Source organism: Anopheles darlingi, chromosome 3 (genome assembly GCF_943734745.1).
Source record: "Anopheles darlingi chromosome 3, idAnoDarlMG_H_01, whole genome shotgun sequence".
NCBI classification, from domain to species: Eukaryota; Metazoa; Arthropoda; class Insecta; order Diptera; family Culicidae; genus Anopheles; species Anopheles darlingi.
Genome location: NC_064875.1, coordinates 30,913,439 through 30,930,194, shown reverse-complemented (window position 1 = coordinate 30,930,194; position 16,756 = coordinate 30,913,439). Strand labels below are relative to the sequence as shown.

The 16,756-nt window shown below is 46.2% G+C and overlaps 1 protein-coding gene across 5 annotated transcripts in view; it reads left to right on the top strand.

The window, feature by feature from the left end:
- LOC125956425 (neurogenic protein mastermind) overlaps positions 1-16,756 on the top strand; it is a 116,007-nt gene that overhangs the window by 64,586 nt on the left and 34,665 nt on the right. Inside the window, exons 1-2 of one of the 5 annotated variants that reach the window (XM_049688280.1) lie at positions 11,039-11,173; positions 13,782-14,858. The exons of 3 other annotated variants lie outside the window; for them this stretch is intronic. In XM_049688280.1, the coding sequence (XP_049544237.1) occupies positions 14,847-14,858 (12 nt within the window). In that variant the 5' untranslated portion in view covers positions 11,039-11,173; positions 13,782-14,846. Of the gene's footprint in view, positions 1-11,038; positions 11,174-13,689; positions 14,859-16,756 lie in introns of those variants that run through there. One more of the 5 variants, XM_049688279.1, reaches the window with a different exon arrangement.

The window sequence follows — 16,756 nt, the reverse complement described above, 5'->3', positions numbered from 1 at the left end:
TTTTGCTTTCAACTGGATAAAACGTTTACGGAAACGTTTAAATTGGTGCAACAAGTTTATGATCACGATAACTTATTCTGTGCCAGAGTTAATGAGTGGAATACGCTTTTCAAAACCGGTCGTGAAGTCCTTAACGACGACCTTCATGACGGCCAAGGCAAGCTTTGTGATTATGCCAGCAAGCCTAGCAAAAAGGCGCGATTTTCACAAAAATTGAACCGAAATCGTCGTTGCGTTTTATGAAAATGAAATTGCGAATTTCCAAAGATTCTAAAAAAATCCAAAGAGAATTCGGTGAATACCGAAGAATAGCGGATGCGCCACAGCTCATCGATCGACGCTCATTACTGATTTTTGTAAACCAAAAATCACATTTAATCGATACATCATTTCATGTATTCACATGATCTAGCATCCTGTGACTTTTATCTATTCGGAAAACTTCATTCGCCGATAAAACGAAAACGTTATACTGACATTTTGGCCATTCAGAAGGCTTGTACCGACCACCCAAGCATACTGTCACTTTTGGGCGCAATAACTTTGCTTCCAGTGGACCAAATCTTATAAAATTTGGACAGGAAATCAGGAAAGGGTTGCCTCCAGAAATGTCCCTATTTAAAAAGTCCTGTTTACAATGCGACAGACCTAGTATTTTGAAGTGATTTGATATTGTATTGTCATTCCTATTTAACCTAAGATGGCTTCCGCAAGACAAGCGTTTGAACTACCAGCAGCAAAAGCACGCTTATAGAGATTAACGACAAGCACAACCACCACCACGCATCTGTTCCCCCGGGTCCTCCTTCATCAGGACCAGGGGGTCATCAAACCTTTCAAACCCCTTTCGGCGGCGCTTCTACTGTGTAGCGGGTGTGTGATATGGATGGGCATTGGTGGCAAGCGGCAGCAGCGGTGCTCCAGGCCCGTGTCCACGCTCGTGCCCGATGTGTGATGATGATTACGACGTTCGTCATTCTTCCAAGAAGATTCCAACACCTCACTCTCGGACCTACTAAAGTCCGCGGATGTGTGCTGCTGCTGCTGCTAAGCGGAGTGCGTGGAGTTGGTTATGGAATGCCCTGACTGATGAATCAGTCGCTCACACATCAGCAGCAGATACCCGAAGATACCGGATATACCTACTCCTCCGCCTTGCACCTTTTGCTCACGATCGTCCCCCCCCCGGGCCGGTACCCGTTGCTGTTGTCCAGGGCACAGGGAGTTCGTGTTCTTTGAAGTTCTTCCACCAACAACAAATCCATCATCCAGGGAACCACCACCAAGTCTTCTCTGTCTCTTTATCTTACCCTCCGTTTATTTTTCGCTCTCTTGTTCTGTATCTCTGTTTCTCTCTCTCTCTTCCATCACTTTGCTCCTCTTTTTCTCGTGTATTGAACGTACGACGGAGTTGGGGTAAGCGAGATTCGTATGTTTGACGTTGAAGATGGACGAGCCCCATCGCGGGTTGAATCGCCGAAACAAAACCTGTTGTGGTCTGCTGCTGCTGCTGCTGCTGCTGCTGATGTTGTAGCCACCGAACGACATGGAAGGCGAACGACATCACCTTCCCGAACGTCCCAGTTCTCGGGGTTGATTCCATGCGCCACACACATCTCTTCTGTCCACATACTTCGATCTTCCGAACGCGGAGCGATCCCAAGTTTTATCGGCAGCGATGCTTAGCTTCGGCCGTGCCGCGGCTTTAGAACGCAACACGCTTATACCTACACACAAGTTGGTCGAGAAGCGCGTTGATCTGGGCGTTAGTTCACAGGTTGTTGATCTACGTCCCGCTCTCTCGCACTCGCTCGGACGGACAGACGGTTACGGATGGATTGGGGCACTTGCCTTGTAGTTCCCGGGGCTCCCACATCTTCATACGCGCTCAAGTCAAGTCGGACGCGCGCGCGCTCGCGGCCAAGTCCAAGATATGTGTAACATACGCGCTGCTCGCTCCCGGGGCGAGGTGGTGGAGTGCCTACGCTTGTTATTACGTTTTTTTCCATTCTCCGCGCTCGCTCGCGCTGCTGTTGACCGTATAAAGGGAAATTGGTAGTTCACTCGCGTCGACCTCCTCTCGACAGACCCGACCGGTGATCTGACGTTTTACTCGGATGCCACCAACAACACGCTGCTGCTGCTGCTCGCGCACTCACATTAGCATGCACCACCACCGGTGGGCCAGTTGTAATCGTCCACTGCTTACGCCATTATGAAGTGCTGGAAATGTACGTATTTTCTGTTAAATCATCTTCATGAAGAATCAAACATGTGGATATCTGCACTGCAAGCCAGTATTAGAGCCAGAAACTGGTAATTTCGTGGAGAGCACCAGAGTAGGAGAATTTGGAGCATTTGTATCTTGGACTTAAGAATATTAAGTCTGGAAAATAAGTTCGAAAATTGAGTAACCCAACAATTCTTGGAATATTTGTATGAATGACTTCTTGTACAGAATATGAATGAATGACTTCTTGTACAGAATATCAATTTCCATAATATTCTTGAACTTATAGCTGCTTTAAAGGGATTTGTCATTTTTTATACAAAAAGAGAGTTTTCTACAAATGCTCAGGTCCAGTGTCAACACAATGCTAATGCAAAAAAAAAAATTTTTTTTTTAATTTTAAAATGTTTGACAGTTTTTATTACTTATCTGTAATAAACATATGCCTTGACTGTACTAAGATATGTGAAGAAAGTAGTTTAGTAAACACGGTAGGAAGTCAAAAGTACAATAATACGCTTACGATTTGAGCATCTTCAACTATACAGAATGGTCACTATTTTCTGGCATAAAGTCAAAGCTGTATTGTTAACTGATTTCGTCAAGCTACAAATATGTCTTAACACAAGAAAGAAAGAGCGCAGAGCGGCGTGAGCGACGCTGTAAGCGAGAGATGGGTGAGATTGAAGAAGACGGAACCACCCGGCTAGGCGCAAGACATATCCGCCAGAGGCTTCAATACATACGGTTTTCGTTCAGGTTTTCGCCGCCATCGCCACCATCGGCCGGCTTGAGTTCGCCATATAATTTATGACCTTCCTCCGTGTGCTCTGGTGGGGGATGCCTCACGGTAGCAGCCGAAGCTTTGTTCGCACCGATTTTCACCCAACAGTTTTGGACAACTCCAGGCACAAGTTGTAGGAGTTTTGGTCTCTTGGCCAACGATTGTTTTGTGCGCCCTCAGTGGCGGGAGTACGAGGGGGTTGCTGCTCGGTAGGTATGATTGAGCGGACGGCATTGGCACGATAATGGCAAGCCACAAACCATCAGCGAGCTGCTGATCGAGAGGTGTGCGTTCACATCGACATCACCGAACCACGAAACTCCGGCCCTCAGCTGCTGTTGGTGCTGGAGCGTTTGAAGTAACATATTGGGTACTTCTTTTTTGTTTTATCCAGGCTGTGCCAATCCCGCGAAATCTATGTATGTAAAGTCCAACAGTAAATGTCAAAAAAAAACTCCCGGTCATTGTTCACTATCGTTTCTGTGTGAGTGTGTGGGTGCGGCATATAACACACACACACGGCTTGGCACGGTTGCGTCAGCTACCGAAGACAAAAAAGGACTTAAAGGACAAATCTGAGGAAACCATTCGCCGCGTTACTGTCAAAGCTGTCAACTCATTATCCGGCCAACCAAAAAGTTTATTGTTCGGACGCCTACTAGACTTCATAGGAGAGTTTCTGGTTGTTGAGTTGTCCCCGATATCTAACAAAATTGCGTAGTCGGCGGTTACTAAGTAAACTTCTCTGTACACCTCAATACTCCCTGTGCATCGACCAAAAGAACGATTCCGGAGAGTAGCAATAATGTGTAGAACACATCATTTGCTCGGCCCCATATACGCGTGGTGGAGGGAATACATCTACCCCAAAACGATGGCAATGGTTGCCTGGAGATAAACGATGGCCGCAAACTGATACCACCGCTTAATAGCCATGGTTGGAAACCGCGTGAGAGGTGACGAGAGGCCTACTACTACTACTACTACTACTACTACCTCTCATCATCGACCCCTGCTTGCGAGGTTACGCGACGCACCGTTGCCTGGTGTCTGGTTGAGAAACACCGAAAATGTGTTTCTGCTCATGTCGCGCGCCGTGTGTTTGTCGATGACTGGAACGAGACCCCAAAGAGCAGCAGCAGCAGCAGTGTAGTGCATATATGGGGAAGGTGGGTTGCAGAGTTGTGTTTGGCGAGGATTGCGAACTCACCTGCTGCTGCTCACCAAGCACGAACTTGCTATAGAAGAGAATCCATCCGAGAGACCCCCACTGTAGGGTTGGCAATCGTATAGAGAGATTTAAAGAGAGAGAGAGAGAAAGAGAACCAAGAGTGGTGTGGATATCGTGGATAAATATGCGTGACATGCCTAAACGCCACAGTGCACGCAGTGGTTAGTACTGGCAACGGGCAAAAAGGGAGGAAGCAAAAAAAAAAACGGGAAAGAAGCGTAATGCCTATGTTTTGGATTTGTAAATGAACAATTTCCTCCCTTCACGAGACGAACTCATCTCGAGTTACGCCGCCGACTACGACCACGACGACGACGAGTGAACTTTTCTCCCTTCTGAAACGGAACAAACGCCATGGCGTTTCTTCATGGCAGCAGCAGCAAGACGAGGAACGGACGACAACGACGAACCTACCTTCTCCTCATCGCGGTGGCCAACGCGGGCTGTGGGTGATGGAGTGGAGTGGAGTGGAGGACAAGCGTGAGATGATATGGTGTAAACCGAATCGGAATGCAGCCGCGTAACAGATGGGATGGGGTGGAGAGAGAAAGGAAGGAAGGCAACGCGATTGGATGGATTGGCGGCGGCACACGGCATACGGTGCTGTTCAGCTGTCTCTCTTCTCGGGGTCTCGTCGTCGTCGTCGTCGTCGTCGTCGTCGGAACGGAAGGAGTTGAATTTCGTGGTCCAGCCGAACGAATGGGCAATGCAACAGCTGCATCATCGGCCTAGCGTTGCCGTTTGATGATGTACCAAGCGCGTCTTGATGATGTGTGTGTTCAGTAGTACGGTGGTTAGTGGCGTTCGAGAGTCATCTGTGTGTTCGGTTTGAGGAGTCGCCAGATCTGAGTCATCCCCTGAGCCAGCGACATGCATGGCACACACGTTTACGTTATGATGAGCGTTGACAGAAAATTTATCGATATTTATGACAGATTGCAAATTAGCGGCGAACGGGCTGCAGAGTAACATTATCCCCATTGTTAATTGGCCGGAATGTGATTGTAAATCAGAAACATGTTTCTATTAAGTCCGCGAATTAGTTCCAACTGCTCATAATATTGACTATAACATATTTTTTTCTCGAGTTAAAAATGTTGAGTTTTGTGTCTCAAAAGTCAATTTTGCGGGGAAGTTTACTTTTATAAGTTAACTTTTATCTAAACCTTCTAACTTTTATGTATAATTTGAAGAAACCGGCTGTCAAAAGTTATCGTTTCTTGGTTGAAGTATATGATGAACATGTTACGACAAAAAAAAATATGTGAAAGAAGCTGGTTTCAAATGAATAGAACCGGAGGTTACAGACACAGTACGTTCGAGCCAACCAAAAAAATCGGAAAAACATAAAAAATGAAAGATTTTAACAGTGTCGTACACTAAAACCTCTGGAAACTGGACATATTATTGATGTAGAATGTTATCGTCAATAATTAATCCATTTGAAGCGAGCTCTGGCTAGAAAACGACCAGAATGGGATAACCGACATGATAGACTTATTTTTAAACATGATAACGCACGACCTCATGTTGCAAAACCGGAGAAAAACTTTTCAGAAAACATCGCAAATGAAATGAATACACCAGACATTGTTTTTTCTGAATACAGCTTGTTTGGTTGCCTAATTTTTTTGGGTACAAAGAGCCTATCTCATTTATGAAAATAGCGAAAAATGGATAGTTGAATGTATTGCTTCAAAAGACGAGGAGTTCTTTTGACATTCGAAAATTACCTGAAAGATAGAAAAAAGTAGTGACCAGCGATAGGCAATATTCGAATTAATGTAATTATTCGTTTGGCTTTGAAAACAAATACGGTTTGTTGAGGTAAAAACCTAAAAAACTAATATGTTTACTTATGATGTGATTGCCTTGATTGATCAATTTTAGACGCTCTGGATCAGTTAATGATTTCTGTTTAGTCCGCACCATTCACGTTCATTTCATCTTTCATGCCTTTCGTGTCGTCAATTTCGCGAATTTGCATGTCTCTTTTTCATTTCCTTCAAGACTTCTTAATATTCTTGCGAATCTTTTTGTTCATTATTTTTGTTTACGAACGAAACTGGCAGGCAAAAATACACAATTGCGCCACTCACTTTCATACTTTCGTTCAGTTTTGTTACACAGCATAGTTCGATGGATTACATCTACGTGGATGGTGGTCTATAAATCTCTAGGAAAACAACGAATTTCGCAGACAAAAACTGAATTGAACATTACTAAACTAGATCATACCTTCGGACGAATTGCCTTCTCTAGAAGGATTGCATTCCTTCTAGAGATTTCGATAGATTTATGATTCACGCAACTTCACTTTCCATGATTGTGTGTTTGAGTTCTTCGATTAAAAGGCCGTAGAAGACCGTGACGTGCGTTACGAAAGAAAGAGCATACCATCCCACTTCGGCTGACGTACTGTGTCCGGCGACGGACCGGCCAACCGACCGACCAACCGGGAATGGAGAGATGGCCTTTCACGCACGCACGACGGTGGTGGCAGCCACCGCCACATACACAATTGGTGTGTTGCTCGTTGCCCATGAACCTTCTTCCCTCTGTTCGTGTCGCTGTGTGTGTGTGTGTGTGTGAGTGTGTGGTTTAAAGGTTTAATTTAATTAAAATGATGTCACCCCTACGCGCTCGGACCGAAATTCAATCAGTCCGTAGTTGCAGCCTTTTCGCAGAAGCAGCAGCCGTGCGTCGAGAACCAAACATGGTTGTTGGCGGTTCGGGGCGGTTTTTTGTTTTGGGGGTTTCGAGATATATTTTTGTGTTCGATTCACCACCACGCACGTGGCGATCGATCGCCATTTTCTCGCCCAGGTTGGCTTCGCTGTACGGATGAGCCGCAAAGTAAGAAGTCAGTGCGCACTCAAACGGCGTTCCATCGTACGACAATACCCAGAATGCGATCAATAATATGCGCCGTAGTGCAGCAGCATTGATTTCGATTATTTGCATACAAATAACAAATAACTGGCGGCGCAAGCCGCTATTAGCAGTAACTAGTGACTGAAGAAAACAATCAACTGGACGGTGATTAGTGGCAATACTTGTGCAAAGCACACAATGTCAACTTCATACATACATTTCATATGTACCTGCGAAGCAGCTTATAAGTGGCTGGTCGTAACATGAAATACTTTGCAATTATCGGTGGAGCGGAATTTATAGACATTAACTTTATAGTTATTCAATTTATGGTTAATTTTGCTTTTAACATAATTTTCTTACCAGAAGCTGTCGTGGCCATCGGAAAGGGCGCTTATTCATCTGTTTACCTTACTGAATACGAGAGCTGTAAACGTTAATTTGAATTTTATTTCCATAAGTAACGACCACTGAACAGGTTTAGCCAGGAGTTTAATGTAGCTTTCGGTTGTGCATAAGGAAGCTTTTCGCATCTCATGCGATTTCTACGTGAAGTTGGTACGTGTGTGCACGCATTCGATATGCTGCTGCCTTGTCGCCGGTTTATTTTCAATCTTCATGCTCTTTTTGCTCTGAAACGATGATAAACACATTTTCCTTTACCCCAGCTTATAGCTTCTTGGTGTAAAGATATTCTATTGTTAATCAGAGGGGGTCGCATATTGCACTGCTGTGTGTCTGTGGTACACAGCTGTGTGCTCTTCGCAAAGCTCTCTACGTGACGCTAACCGGCTAATGGTTATATCGGTAAACCTATTACGCACACTAGTTATTGTTATTAATGCTCTGCAATGTTGCGCCGATATAGGAGTGTTTCCATGTACTCGGCGACTGAATGTGACAGCTATTGCTTGTGCCTCGTGTGCCGGTTTATGGATTGCGTTCCGGAAGAATTACATGCAATGTCCTGTCTCCTCCCCACCCCCCTTTTCTTGGTAATGCTGTTGAAAAGGACACTTATGGGAAGGAAGGAATTATATCATTTAACGTCCCAAACGACTGTGACTGGCTTCTCTTTATCTGTAAGGACTGCATAACAGTAAGAGCTTTAGACACTAGCATACACTTTGTGATAATGGTTCGAACGGAATTAATCCATCAATGGGTTTATATTGCTTGGGCAACTAAAGTTGTGTTAGAATTCGTGTTGATCATACTTCGATCGAACATGATAATTAGAAATAGGTGAAGACATTGAACACGGTAGCTAGACATCGTTAGCAGAGTGTTAGTAATATGATAACTTATTCTAAGATCATTAACGAAGTTCGGGTCAGGATTTTTGTTGATGCTTGATCGTAGGATATTAAAAAAATCCGACATGTTTTGACGTCAGTTAGAACACATCCGACACCCATAATCATTATCAGGATTATCAATGAATGCTCTATAAGTTGTACAATAAGAATAGATCCATCCGGGGACGGTATTGGTCACTGGTCGTCTTCCTTCCGAGAAGGAGCACCGCCAAGATTTTAATGTTTCAACGTTGAACAAAAAGCCCCGGCACAAGTATATAGAATCAGTGAGAATCCGCCGCCACTACTAACCGGCGAACTCTGGTCGGTAACAAGCTTTTGGAATTACCATTTTCCTTCCCGAAAAGAAAAACCGTACAACGAACGGACGAACGGTCGAACGGTTGAACGAGCGAGAGACGACGAGGCAACGCATTCTGACAGTGATAAATGATTTGCGCTCCACTTGCAGGAGGAGGAAGCATGCTTACACACACACACGCACATTCCTCCTCGGGCATTCTCGGGTGCGGGTGCGCGCGAACGCAGAACCACCGAGCAGAGCACAAACAACAGTGTTCGGGGCTCTGGAAGCAGTGATTATGATTCTGATCAGATTTCCTCTCGCAACCCCAATGTTGTCGTCGTCGTCGTCGTCGTCGTCGTCTTCGCCGCGCCGCATGTGTGTGTTCGCTTGGTAGGGGAAAGAATGGAACGGGTTCGTGTTGCTGCTGCTGCTGCTGCTGCTGGAGAAGAAGAATAATGTTGCGCCATGGGGCTTCGGTGTACCGAGAGGTGCCGAGAGGATCTCTCATCATGGTTATGGGGCGAAAACAAATAGAGAATCGAGAGCGGAGCAGAGACAGCAACAGAGAGAGAGAGCGAGGTACGAATGGAAATGTATCAAAAAGAGAGAGAGAGAGAGAGAGAAACAACAGAATGGGGAGCATCGTTGCAGGTGGAGGTTATGGGTGGTAAAGTGCGATCGGACACTTTACAGATAGAACCACCGAGATGAGATCTTACTAATCGTTCGGTTCGGTTGGAACCATCGAATGAACTCGCGCGCGCGCCGCACACTGGCAATGAATTCATTTTGAGTAAAACGTTCGTAGTAAAACAAGGTGGTGAGGATGCGGATAAGGATGACGGGAATGGTGTGACTTTTGACTGTAACCTACACAGAGTGTTAGCACGTCGTCCGAAACACTGCGACGACCAGCTAAAAGTGGAACGCAGCAGCAGCAGCGTGTCTCTGGAACAAAAGAGATGAACACTCTACTACGTACGGGGCCGCAGCCTGTGTCTGAGTGGCCCCGCGGTGGCCGTAGTGAGTCCATCCAGACTCCAAATTTCTCAATGATCTCTCTTCACTCACTTCTTGGTAAGGGTTAATACCGATTCGAACGAAGGTGACAGATTGCTCGAAGCAAGCTGGGGGATTCGTCCATTTCCCTTTAGTGTGTGTGAGAGAGAGAGGTGAGTAGTTAGCGTAGAGCGTCTGTTGCTTCTCGTCATTTACTGGATAGAGATATGATTGTCATATGTATCCTTGGCAACGGTGTGTCTAGTAACACTGATCAGCTACTCATTGTTGGAGTTAAGGTGCTTTCAAATTAATTTTCTAACTTTTAATGCACCCGAAAAGAATATACATACACACTGCACTAGCTGTTGCTGTCATTATCATCATTACTTTTTCTGTGATATACAGCTAAGAGGCTCACTACTAGCCTCCATCGTAGTACGGTCCCCTCCCTCGTAGTACGGTGTGTGATTAATGCAAGATTCACTCAAATTTCGCTTCGCCCGCCGAGGCTGAGTACTGGTTGTGGCTGGTACTCACAAGCGAGTGCCGATTGTTTCCGAATTACTGCTTGCTGGCTGGCGGCCACCGCTAGCTATAATATGCCATCGCCAATCGGGACCGGAGACCGGAGCTGAAATGGCCATTACTGATGGAGATGAGAAGATGTGCACGAGGCGGCGGTGCGCTAGTTGGTGATGTTGGTGGGTGGCCAGATGGATAGAGCGATGCCAGAGTCGACCGCGTCGTGTGTCGAATGATGGAGTGGCATGGTAGAATGGAGTGGCATGGTGGAATGGAGCATTATCACTAACTCTCTTTCTCTTTCGGCTACTCAACGTGAGGGGCTCTCTCGCTCTCTCGCAGCTCGTTGCTCTAACGCGATCTTAAGCACACGATAATGGTTGCAGATTCCTCGTCGTTTGAGGGAGGTTAGCGAGCCAGCGAACGAGCAAACGAACGAACGAGCGAGTGCGCCACGCTCGTTCGGTGTGTGTTTTGGCGTTTCGTGACTCTCGGGACGCTCGGAGCTTCGGCCGTTCGCAGGCCCGAAGAGTGAGCATTCAATTGAGTGCGATGGAAGCGTTTAAAACGCTCTACGCGCTTCCCGACTCATTGTTGCATCCGGAAGCTGCCTGGTTTGTGGGGGGAAATATTGTGCTGTGTGCTGGAAGTAGTGGTCGGATGGACTATTACCGACTGGTTGTTGGGATTCGCCGCTGGTTGGTTAGTTGGTTGGTTGGTTGGTCGGTTGTTAGTAGTTCATCATACGCCGTGTACCGTGTCGGATCGTTCACTCTCTCTCTCGTGCTCGTGCTCGTGCTCGGTGTGTCTCTCGTACTACTGGCGTATCATCTTCACTGAGATTTTTGTGTCCATCAGCCGGAGCACGTAGCGTGTAAATGCGATCTTCACAGTGAAGTCACAGAAAAATGTCCTAAGAAGCGGGGTATCGTGATTAACTGATTGATATCTGACGTGTTTTTTGTGTGTGTCCTTGTGTGACGTGATCGACATTGGTGTGCCCCTAAGGGGGGCCATAATATGGAGACGCTCGTGCGATTTCGTGTTTCGCGATTTCCATAATTTTAAATGCATTCCATTTGCCATTGATTCGATTGCACCGCGAGCGGAACGTGGAAGTGTATATGCGTTGCGTCCGGCGCGTTTGAATGAAGCGTGTTAGTTAGCCGGGTTATTACTGTGTAACGTACGGATGATGTACCCTAGTACGGACAGTGGATTGCCGATGTCCTTGATTATCGGTGACCTCAAAACGCAAAGAATTTTAAGTCGATCGCAGCCGTGGCTGCGAGGCTGTCAAATTGGATCATTTCATGGATCTTGGATCTGATGGCCACTAGTATCTACACTGTCCTTGTTAGCGCTGTCTGTGTGTGATCTATTGTTCGACAGTGTTGTTTGTAGTAACCACTTCCGTGGGTCCTTCGTGTCCATGTCACGTATAATATCAACTCATTAGTCGCGTGGTGCTTATGTTTACCGGCATGAAACAAGGCTTCCGATAGAAAGCCTCCAATCTGGAGCTCTAGTGTGACAGAGGGAACCAATTTCAAGTCATATTCCCCGCCCCGTGCTAGTGGCGCAAAGAGAAGACTACTACATCTCCGGTGCACCCCCGGATTGAACACGTCCGTGGCATGAGACAACATACCGGAGGAGGAAGGGCTGACGGCACACCACCGGGTTCGAGTAGAGTTCCGATCTCCTCGCGTATAGCCTCATTGGAAGTTGTCGACCTCGAGCGTCGAGCAGCTCTGATAAAGTGGCACTTTTTGTGTCTTCTCAAACTGGACATCACCTTCATCATCATGAGGGTATTGGATCTCTTTTTTTTGTTTTGTTCGTTAATGCATTCCAGGACTGTTAATGCATTCCGAGTGTGCTGACTCGGTGTGATGTGTTAGCCTCCACTTTTCGTGATAACACATTGCATGATACTGTAAGCCTTTTAGAACTGGAATCGATCAATCGTACGGATCGATATAATTTAAAGGGAACTATTAAATTCTCTGCAGTATATTGTCGTGCCTTGAGCTTACAATTTTTGATTTGTTACTCTAATGAGTATTAAATCAAACACCACGACGACTAAAATTGCCGTCGACACGCCGACCAAAGACCGGTGAAAGAAGCTATCCAAACTGATGTCCATCATAGGGAAGACCGCGGTACAGCGCAGCGGTGGTAGTGGCCATCGTGGTTTGTGTCGGGTAATAATCACTTCGAGGCACCGAGAGGCACCTATTACTAGTAGACAGAATTCAAACGATCCAAGGGGGAAATGCACGCCTAAATCAACCAGTTATTGCCATCTCCTCTCTCTCCGGCATCTCTCTTCGTGTTGCCACCTTTCGAGCCGCCCTCCCCCGGGTCCGATGTTCGCGCCGCTCACCATTGCTTTCTCCGGTGGCAAGAAGCACCAGCACCATGGCCGTGGCCACGATACTGATTGTTATTATGCTGCTGGTGCTGCTGCTGGTGCTGGTGTCTGCGTCTTTTCCTACATCGTGAAGCGCGCGGAACGCATTCCTCGTGTTTTCGGTGTGTATCTCGATGCCTCGATGCCCTCTCCACCGTCGTTGCGCGCAGTGTGAACGCGGGTTCGCTTCGTACTGACGCACGCACGCAGGCGCGCGCCGCACGCCAAGAAGAAGTGTGCCGCAAAACGGAGGAAACGGAAGAAACTGGCGAGCGTCTTGCGATCGCCGAGAGAGGGATGTACTGCAAATATAAAATATACTAGCACGTCACTTACACTTGGTTGAGAGGTGCACGGGTAGTGTAACAAACGCACCCGGCACGCAGTGGTAACGCAGAAAAAGGGAAATAATACATTTGAGTCATACCCCCCCATCAAGCGAGTACCGAGAAAGATCCAAGTTATGAGGACGACGTGTTGATCGCAAACCGAGAAGTAAAAATAGTGAAAAGAGAAAGAAAGAAAGAGAGTGAGAGAGATGAATATTTCTTTTGGCGTCAATCGGTTTGACACAGTATTTACTACGCGCTAGGTGATTGTGCTTGTTGTCGGTGACGGCGAACGTCGATATGATTCAGCGTCCTAGTAGCCAGAGGCGCGCACAATCTCGTACAACCTTTTTGTGTGTTTCTTTTAATGTTTCTGTGCTCTTTGGAGAACTTTGATAAATGAAGCATACAGCCTGCTGAAGCTGTGTACTACTTTCATGTTTTATTGCTTAGTTTTTCGTTTGATCTCAGCAAGATTTGTTGGCAAACATTTCATTTTGTTTCATTTTGCCTGAAAAATGGAATACTGAAGGCATAAATTGAAAATCAAATTTTTTATCAAACTACTTCTCAACCTTTCCATAGCAAATTACTCAAATTTATTGAAGTAGTTTCGATAGTTTGTGAAATTATAGAATTATTTGCAATTTACCGTCGAGACATCATCCAGCAAATCACGTTAAACACTGTGCAATAGACCTGGCAATGGAATGCATGAAAACTTTCTCTATAAAAATGGTCTTCGTTGTTCCGTTCGTTCCATGATCTCCGTTTGCGGTGTAAAGAATAAAAGAATCGATTTCATGATGAAAAACAACGGCGAGCGCGCGCGTACGGCCAGAACTCCAGTGCGCCTATAGTGATCAGCGCCAAGAGCCGCCAGTAGCAGTAGTAGCGTCGTAGAATGTAAACCATAAAACTGAGCTGACGATAACCAGTGTTACCAGACCCCAGAGTGTGTGATCGGAGTGGAATCCGCTGTCGGAGCCGCCGGAGAGTGGTGTGTACGTATCGCTTGCCCTATCACAGCAGCGCACTACCAGAGCCGGCCAGCAAGCAACAAATGAAGCATTGAACTAACGCGAAACCCCCCCCAGCGGTGCGAGTGGTGGAACGTTAGCCCCAAATGTGTATGCGGTGCTGATGCGAGTGGAGAAAAAAAAAAGAAGAACGGAGAGGAAAACAACATTATGTTGATTTGTTACAATTTTTATTCTATAAATACTAATCTTCGTTCCGGCCTTGTGCGCGGTACTAGTGCGTCGTCGTCGCCCTCCCTTTAGAGAGTGGTGTGGTGTGGTGGAGACACGCCGCCCCGGGGGTTTTGTGGTATACTTCGGAACGAACCAGACCACTGCCGCCACCACCAGAAGGAAGAGTGGTGCTTCAGTCAACGGCAAAGAAAGGCTAAGGCGAAGTGAAAGTGAAGCAAACGGTGGTGGAGAGGAGCAAATTTAAAAACGCGCGCACGTCTCCCCTTTCCGCGGGTCCACCGAGAATAGGAACACACCTCAGCAGGGGGTGGTGGTGTGGTGTGTGTGTGTGTGTGTGTGACGGTAAGACGGTAGCAAGCCGGGCGGCAGCATCATTGAAATCGGGGAAACGATCGTGCATCACGGATCGAAGAGAAAAATAGCTCCACCATCATCATCGCCAGTATCGACCGAGTATCGGGCGAGAGTATCTTGTGCACACGCGGGTAGCTCTTTTCTGTGCCGACGATACTGCCAGGCAGGAGTTGTCCAGGGAAGATCCATTCCCAGTAGCTGCTGTGCACGCCGAGGCGGTGAAAGGCCTGGAAACATTGGTTCCTTCCAGTGAACGTACTCGCATAACGAACATCATTATTAATGAACGTTTGGGTAAATATGGTTCCTCATTGTTGTACGCTTTTCGTTTCGTCCCACAGTACTATATATATAATCCAGCATTGTTTTTTGATCACAAACGAATTAATAAGGCAGCGGTCATAAGAAGTCTATGTTGCACCGTGAGCCAAAATGTTAATGTTGAATTTTTTTGTGTTATAACCAATTGGGCAGATTTCGAACAGTATTGCTATGAGATTCTTCCTGAACACCTTCTCATATCCCTGCATCTCCAGTATGAGATTAGTTTTTCCATAATTTGATTCCAGAGAGAGAGAGAGAAATGATAACGTATTACTTGTTTGGTGTGACATTTTGTTCGTTTTGCTCTTTCCATCCTTGTCATTTTGTATGCCTTGTATGTCATTTTACAGTCTGGAACTGCAACATATTTTGCGCAAGTTTTCCAAAAAATATTTTCTAACTCAACATCTGACATGTACACAAACATCACAATAACATCAACAATCTCATCGGCGCTCAATTCAACTGTCATTCACGAGATAATCTCGAGCAGATACGAGTATTTTCCATGTATTTGGTCAGATAATCTGCTATCCTTGGACGCAGGATTCTTATTCGTCGACACATAAGCGATGCTTCTCTGTATCCACGGTGTTAGTATTATCTTCACAGATTCGCTCTCGTACAGATGTAATGTCCTAGCCATACAGCGCACGAATCGTCAGTGCATCATGAGACTGTCCGGTTAATGTTAACTCGGCAATCTACTCTACGGCAATCGGCTATCTACGGCAATCGGCAATTTAATTCCTCAGTCAATCTAGACAATGCTTCGTCACACTGTTGGATCATCAGTTGCTATCGATCAGAGTTGAATCGATATCATCCTCCTGGGCTTGCTGCAACTGGCAAAAGCCAAACGAAAAAGAAAGCTAATCTCTTATCAAAATGATCACTAACCAATCTACTACACTCATTTCGAGAGTCAACACCACTATTTACCTGTGTGTGTGTGTGTGTGTACTGTGCAGCAGTAATACAGCGCACCGCAAAGACAAAGCACTTGCACCTTGGTTGTTCGTTCCATTCTCTCTTCTTCCTGCACCAAGGGGACAGCCCAAATCGAACGATGGTAGCTAGCAACTACAACTCCAAAATCGATTTTCTGAAGATTTTTATAGCGAAAGATTGTGCGCCAAGGGGAGTTTGATGGCAAGCAGCAATCAAGGGGTGAACGAGCGCGCGTGACGCTTGGTTTTGTATCGCAGTAGGCTCGCTGACAAATGATCAAATCGCGTGCTGCGCCGGTTCGATCAATTGAGTAGTGTTTTTGCAAATGAGTGAATTTAACGTGTCCCGTTTTACATTCCGCGGGGGAAAGAGGACACCTTGCACAGGAAGTGAAGGAGAAGCTCTGACAAGTGGTGGTGGCCACACACTGTGCGGCGCCCGCTGCAGCTGGAAGCTATCCAATTTTAGCTTACCCAGAAGCAGTAGCAGCACCACCCAACAACTTACGTGACGTCCAGCACTTTCCTACTAGCAAGTGAAGTGTCGTGTGTCGCACAGGTGGGCTGAAGGCAGTGTTTTCTCCTATTTATAGTCTTCTTGATTTGAGTTATCGATGTGTCTGTGTGTGTGTGTATGTGTGTGCATTGTTGTTTTGTCAAATTTGTGTAAGATTGTGTTTGATGACTTGTAATTTGGATGGAACAAACCCTTTTCCCACTCAGGTTGCATCAAAGAGAGTTGGAGTTGGCGTTGGAGCCACACAGAAATAATCACGAAATTGCACACACACGCGTGCGCGCGCGAATGTAATGGATGAACTGCAATGGAAGTCATTTTTAGTATGTCTCCAAAAACCAACTGCAACGAAAGCGCAACACAATCAAGCAGAGCAAACACACACACACGTATAGGCGGGG